This window comes from Myotis nattereri, assembly GCF_964212035.1.
Source record: "Myotis nattereri genome assembly, chromosome: 15".
In the NCBI taxonomy this organism is placed as follows: domain Eukaryota; kingdom Metazoa; phylum Chordata; class Mammalia; order Chiroptera; family Vespertilionidae; genus Myotis; species Myotis nattereri.
In genome coordinates this window covers 34,708,686-34,716,001 of record NC_138090.1, presented here as the reverse complement: position 1 = coordinate 34,716,001, position 7,316 = coordinate 34,708,686, and the positions used below count along the sequence as shown (strand labels likewise).

At 50.4% G+C, this 7,316-nt stretch overlaps 1 protein-coding gene across 1 annotated transcript in view; it reads left to right on the top strand.

Annotated features, from left to right (window-relative positions):
• Positions 1-4,844: 4,844 nt before the first annotated feature.
• LOC308531456 (uncharacterized protein) overlaps positions 4,845-7,316 on the top strand; it is a gene marked incomplete at its 5' end in the record, with an annotated part of 45,511 nt that continues 43,039 nt past the window's right edge. The window contains 2 exons of the mRNA XM_081108384.1: positions 4,845-5,149; positions 5,733-5,911. Of these exons, the coding sequence (XP_080964510.1) occupies positions 4,845-5,149; positions 5,733-5,911 (484 nt within the window). The remainder of the gene's footprint in view (positions 5,150-5,732; positions 5,912-7,316) is intronic.

The following is a 7,316-nucleotide window of genomic DNA, read 5'->3' as shown; positions in this document are numbered from 1 at the left end:
ATTAACTGGCTTTTACCCCCTTACAGGCCCCCTAATACTATTTCTCCTACTCCTCCTCTTCAGGCCCTACATTTTTCAGAATAGCTACCAAATTTATACAAACAAGATTACAAGTCCTAGTTAAGACAGTAAGACAATTTGTCCTTACCCAAGAAAAGGGACCCTACAGGCCTATATTCCAAGAAATAATCTGAATTTACTCCTTAGGCGTCCACGACAGCCCCTCCCATGCATGAAGCAGACAAAGAGAAACAGCAACCCCATCCCCCTTCTTTTTCTTTATAAATACCCTTTAAGATGGGAATGAAAGGGTTAAAGAGAATAAAATGGGGCAGAGAAAGACTTATTGTGTTTAGCAGATATCTTGCAGAAAGCTTGCAGCCTTGAGCACAGCATAGCTCAGATAACCAGCAGACACCTGCCATGGGAGGAACCAAGAATGGACCAGACCCTTATGTCAGCAGAGTGGCTTGCAGCCAGCAAAAACTAATAAAAACCTATTTCTCCCTGCTCTCTTCACTGATGCTTTTCTCGGTCTCAGCCCACCTTCACCCAGGTGCCCCGAATAAAATCTCTTTTGATACATTATGGCTTCATGTCATAGGTGTGCAACCCCGGCCCACTCCGAACCTTTCAGTACATATATTATGAATTTCGCCGTAACTAAAATGGTGACATATATTTCTGTAACTGTCTTTTTTTTACAGTATCTGGTTTCTAAAACTACTAAAAAATTCTCATCTAATTATTTTACCCACTGTGTTGTATTTTTTTTATAATTTATTTTTATGTCTTTTTCTGAAAATAGAGAAAAACAATTGCAGATAAAATTCATTCAATATATTAGAGCAGCAAGGGATTTAATAAAGGATATTTTGTAATTTGAAGAATTTTCAAGAGTCCAAAGAATCGGCTTTATGGATTGTATAAGCAAGACAAAAAGGGAGGAAGGACCAAGACCCAGATATGCCACAGAGTTTGTTAAATGTTTCTTCATGATTAGGTTCAGAATATGCATCTTTACATTTATGAATGTTTGACAAATACTATATAATAATGAAACCAAATGTGGGGTGTTGAATCTGAGTTTATTGTTTCACAAAAACAAAGAATGAAGTCATGGACAAAAGCAGAGAGCAGAACCAAAGTTTATTGGGAGAAGCTAGTCCTGGAAAAAGTGTAGCTGTGGTTCCAGGAGCAGTCCTGTGTCCAGGGCTTCTTTTACCAGTACATGGCTATAAGCCATGTGGGAGGGATCTGGTCTCCCACAACAGGACCTTCAGGTATCCATTGGGCATGGGTGGGGGGGGGGAGCACCCCCCTTTTTTGGTATATATGATTGTTAGTTTCTGATTGGTCCTTTCAAGAATTTTGCCTTAGACTACCTTGTGATTGGTTATCTGCAAGCTGCCTATCTTAGCAACAGCCATACATTTTAAAGCTCATGTCTCCCACTAGCATTCTTCCTGCCCTACCCAGTTGGGGTGTCTCAGTAACTCCACCTAGTTTTACTTCCTCTCCCCATCCCCTACCATGGTCTTGTCCCTGTCTACCTAGCTTCCCTCTGCCTCCTAAATAGTATTGCTTCAGGCATTATGTCATGGAGTACATGATGTAATTGTCCTATTATTGGCAATGGTAACTTTAATTACCTGATTAATATATTACTTTCCTGGTTTCTCTACTGGAAAGTTGGTATTTTTCTCTTTATAATTAATAAGTGATATGCGAGGAGATGCTTTTATATTTTATTTTTATTAGAGGTTTTTTGTTGTTTTTAAATGTATTTTTATTGATTTCAGAGAGGGAGAGAGAGATAGAAACATCAATGATGAGAGAGAACCATTGATTGGTTGCCTCCTGCATGCACCACACTGGGGATTGAGCCCACAACCCAGGCATGTGCCCTGACTGAGAATCTAACTGTGACCTCCTAGTTCATAGGTCAATGCTCAACCAATGGGCTATGCTGACCGGGCTATTTTTATTGTTTTAATATATATTTTTATAAATCTTTATTGTTGAAAGTATTACATAGGTCCCGTATTTTCCCCCATTGCCCTCTTTCCTCCTCCCCCGACAAGTTTTCACCATCCTATTGTCTGTGTCTATGGGTAATGCATATACACATATGAGCTCATTGGTTGATCTCTTCCCTCGGCCTCCTTCACCCTCCCGTGCCTTTCCTCTGAGGTTTGACAGTCTGTTCAATGTTTCTATGTCTCTGGGTCTATTTTTGTTCATCAGTTTATGTTGTTCATTAGATTCCACATATGAGAGAGATTTGGCTTATTTTGTTTAGCATAATGCTCTCCAGGTCCATCCATATACTGCTGTGAGTTGTAAGAGTTCTTTCTTTTTTACATTTGCATAGTATTCCATTGTATAGATGTACCATAGTTTTTTAATTCATTCATCTGCTGATGGGCACATAGGCTGTTTCCAAATCTTAGCTATTGTAAATTGTGCTGCTATGAACATAGGGGTACAGTTGTTTATTTTTTCCTTAATTTCCATTGTCCTAGGACAGTGGTCAGCAAACTCATTAGTCAACAGAACCAAATATCAACAGTACAATTAAAACTTCTTTTCAGAGCCAAATTTTTTAAACTTAAATTATATAGGTAGGTACATTGTTATTAACTTAATTAGGGTACTCCTAAGCTGGCCTTTGCTAAAAACATCCTCAGTCTGATTGAGGTACGTTCGCTGAAGTCAACCCCTTCCAACTCTCCCATCCACACTCTTCTTGTATACTTGTTTCGTCTATGTCCTTTCATTCATCCTCTCTATATGTCCAAACCATCTCAACATACCTTTCTCAATCCTCGACACTACATCTTCTCTTGGGTTTCTCAGAAAATAAAAAAAAAAAATCCTCTCTCCATCATTTCTAAACCTCTCTCCTGCTCTGACATACCCAGAACATGATGCTGAAATACCTAAAGTATTCCCATGGTAAAATAAACCGTGCATGACGTGCAGTCCCCAATAGATAGCTGTGACTCCACTCCTTTTTCTCCCATTTAAGAATGCTTCTAGGAGCCTTGGCCAGGTAGCTCAGTTTGGTAGAGCATTGTCCCAATACGCCAAGGTTGTGGGCACATACGAGAAGCAACCAATGAGTTCACTGAGTGGAGCAACACATCAGTCTCTCTCTCTCTCTCTCTCTCTCTCTCTCTCTCTCTCTCTCCCTCTCTCTCTCTCAAGTCAGTTCTAAAATCAATAATAATGATAAAAAAGAATGCCTCTAGGAATGTAAATCAGTCAGAGTAATCTGCTACTTTCTAGAAAAAAAAATCTTAATCCAATTGCTATACATTAAACTACACACAATCAAACTATTTGCAGTACAGCTTACCACTGACCGCATCACACTTGTTGGGGCATTTTGGTTGAGGAGTGTGGTTTCAGATCGCGAGTGGTGACATTCATTCATTCATTCATTCATTCATTCATTCATTCATCAAATAATTTTCTGAGCACTTGCTCTGTGTTAGGAGCTTGGTGCTGGGCACTGGGAGCAGCAGCAAACAAGCAAACATGGCCTCTGCCCTCACAGAGCTCCAGTCAGGTAGGGAGCATCCACGTGGAGTGAGCTCAAGTGCAGTGAGCTTACAGCTGGAGCAGCATCGGGCTTTCCAGGATAGTGTCGCCAGAGTCCTGGCCTGGTCTACAGGCTCCCCAAGAGCTTCAGGGAAGAGGTCCTGATGAATAAGCTGGCGGAAGGGGGTGGGGCGGGGGGATTGATGAAGCCTGTGCTGGGGGTGGGGGTGGACAGTGGCCCCGCAGAAGTGAGCACCAGTGTTGGAGGGCGTCTACCTCCACTCAGGTCTACACCAAGGCCAGCCTGTCAGGGAAGGAGGAGGGAGTGGCATGAGAGGCAGCAGCAGAGGCAGGCAGGGGCCAAGGGTGCAAGGCATTGGGTCCTTATCAGGAGAGCAAGACGAAGAGCTTTAAGTGTGTGCTGAGGGGAGAGGAGAGGGTTGAGTGTGTCAGATTTGTTCTAAAAGAACCCTCAGGTGTCTATGGAATGGGGTGTGGTTGTACATGAGAAAGACAGCAAGTGTCACTTGTATGCAGACAGGGGCACTGCATGAATTCTCTTCCAGCCCTATTTAAAAATATGTTTTTATTGATTTCAAAGAGGAAGGGAGAAGGAGAGAGAGAAACCGCAATGATGTGAGAGAATCATTGATTGGCTGCCTCCTGCAGGCCCCACATTGGGACTGAGCTTGCAACTTGGGCATGTGCCAGAATCGAACCGTGACCTCCTGGTTCACAGGTTGACACTCAACCACTGAGCCATGCTGGTCGGGCCCTTCCAGCCATTGGACCAGGCATGGCTGAGGATTTGGAAAGTGACTGGGGGATGAACCGCATGGGCAGCCTCCTGCTTGTGTGTCCTACCTCTGGAGCCTGGTCTAGTTTGCCTCTTTCCCTCCCTTCCCTTAGGAAGACCCAACAGGCCAGTTCAGCAGATAAGGACTCCAGTGCAGGTAAACCCACCAGGCCAATTTGGGGACGAGGATGTAGAAATGATGGAAATGGAGGCCAGAGGGCTGTCTTAAGGGACTGGACAGCAGTGAGCATGGCATGGGGCCTGGAGTGCAGAGACCCACCTGAAGAATGCGGATTCCGCAAGTTTGGGGAGTGCCCCTGAAATCCCTATTTTAAGGAGCCCCATCCTCTCCCCCGCAAGGCGATTCTAACTTGGGCGGCCCGGCGACCTTCCTTTTGAGAATGCCTCAGTGCTGGTTGGCTTCTGGGCCTTGCATCCTCAACCCTCTCCGCTGTCTCTCACCAGCTTGTGCCTGAAAGCTTGTTTCAGTCCTGCATTAAGGATGTGGATAACCACATTCCAGGCCCGGGTTGGGGGGGGCTGCCGATCCTGCGGTACAGCAACGTGCGGCCGCCAGGGGGCGCCAGAGGCCTCGGCTCGTGCGCTCGGGCTCCTCCGCCAACGGGCGCCGCGCCCGAGCGAGCGGAGAGCGGCAGAGCCAGAGCGCTGCGGGCTCACAAAGCGCCGGACTGTGCGGCGGCGGCGGCGGCGGCGGCAGGAGCGCAGGAGCGAGGCCAGAGCTTCCCCCGCGACCGCGCCACCGGAGCTCCGGCGACTCCGACGCGGGGACCCGGGCCAGCCCCCAAGGTACGTGCCCGCCAAACCCCGCGCCCCAACTTGGCGTAGTTGGGACTCCCCGCGACCACCTAGGGCTGGCAGGGTCGGGGGCCTGGGGTGTCTCCGCGCACCCCTCTGGCCGAGGCGGCAGGATGGGCAAGGAGAGAGCCTCCCAGCCGCGGGTACTCCCCCACTCCCCATGCTGCCCGAGCCTGGATGCTGCTCGGAGCCCGGCTGCCCCCCTCTATCAGCTCTGGGGGCCGTCCGCGGGAGGCGGCGTGCGGGGCCAGGGCTCCCGGTTTGTGGAGGGCACTGGAGCCTCCGTCTGAGAGTAGCGGGGTCCGGGGCACCCAGAGAACGGCTGGCAGGGCTCCCCTGTAGGTTGACAGCAGCCCCTAATCTGTGACGCAGCCTCTTCATTGATAACTGAATCCCCCCCATTCCCGAGAGGGGTCCCCGGGTCTCTAGATCCTCGACAGGCGCCCGGGGTGGGCGAGAGATGGCCCCTGGCCCGCCGGGAGACCCCCGCCCTGTCGCTGGGGCCGGTGACGGCGCCCAGTCCTCGGGGCAGCGGGGGGCTCGGCCCGCTACCGCCCCGCGCCCTGCCCCGCAGATGCCAGCGATCGCGGTGCTCGCGGCGGCCGCCGGTGGTGCTTCCTCCAGGTCCAGAGCCGGCGGCTGGAAGCGCTCGCGGGGCGCGCGGGCCCCAACGGCAATTTCCTGGACAACGACCAGTGGCTGAGCACCGTCTCCCAGTACGACCGCGACAAGTACTGGAACCGCTTTCGAGACGTGAGTACCGGGGGCGGGAGCCTCCGCGAGGGGCCCAAGGCGGGCGGAGGGCTGCGCAGGCCTCCAGGGCAGCTGGCGGGTCCTGGCTCCCAGGCTGTCTTGCCTGAGAAGAACTTTGAAGGGGAACTTGGAAGACCTGCGCCTCTTGGCCTGTTACCTGTAGTCCAGGTGTGTGTATTTGTAGGACGGATGGAGGCGACTCAACTGAGCATGGAATGAACCCTGAGCAGCTGCAGAGAGAGAGGCTCCCGCAGCGTCTGAATCCTCCTTAGGTGGATGGCTGGCTGTGCCCAGCCACACAGAGAACCTCTTGGGCAGCCGTGATTGGACCGTCTCTAGGGTGTGCTGCAGGGGTTAGGTTTGGGGGTGAGCCCAGCTGGTTAGGGAGCCAGGTGTTCCAGGTGCTCCAGATTTTTGGAGGGACATGGCAGTGGGCTGGATGAAATGGTGGTGTTGACCTTTGGCATCTTTAGGGGAAGGGGCAGGGAGCAGGGAGCTCATGGAGTTGGTCCCTGCCCTGAAGAGGAGACTGGGTGGCAGGATTGCGCCTCTGGGGAGCCCTGAGTGGAGGAAGTTATTCCTGGGCACCCAGAGCACATCTGCTGTCTGTTTCTGCCCCCAAGTCTGGCTGCTGCTCCCCAGGTAAGCCCCAGCGGATGCAGGGGCAAGAGGCGCCTGGTACAGCCTTTCCGGCAGATGGCATCCCTCTGTGCCATGGGAGCTGCTGCCAGCTCTTTCCTAGGTGGACGACTAGGAAGAAGGTTTATGATATGTACCATTGGGAATGCCTGCCACTGAGAGACTCCTACCCCAGAGCCTCTTCTCATGGATGAACACAGGGCTCTGGGAGGTGGGAGATGGGTGGTAGTCACCCTCTTTCACTGGATTGCCCTCAGCCCCATTCTGGGTAACCCCGTCCCTTGCAGGAGGAGAGTCTGAGGATTCCACTAAATTCAGATGGTTTCTTGTACTTTCCAAAGAGCATCTCTCCAGGCCACATTCCAGAGGAACAGGTGTGCCCATAGCCTTGCGTGGGGCCTTAGTTCTCTCTCTTCTTTCTGGGGGTTGCTTCTCTTTGAAAGGTGCTTTCAAACACTTTTCATAAACCTCCACAGTTTATGGGGGGGGGGGGTCTTAGTTTTGCAGCAGATATTCTTCCTGCTCCTCCCACCTGCCCATGGGATTCCTGCCATTCTTACCCCTGTTCCTGCCCTGCTCTGTAAACCATCTTCAGTCCCTTCCGTTCAGCTCTGAGGAGCCTTGGACTGACTACCTGTGCCCGTGGCTGAGAAAGATGCCCAAATTGCCCAAAAGATGCCCCAAAGGAGTCTCTGTTCATGGGCTCATATAGAGTAGAAATCATTTTTGAGAGTAGAAATTATTTTTGTTTGTTTTAGAGAGCGGC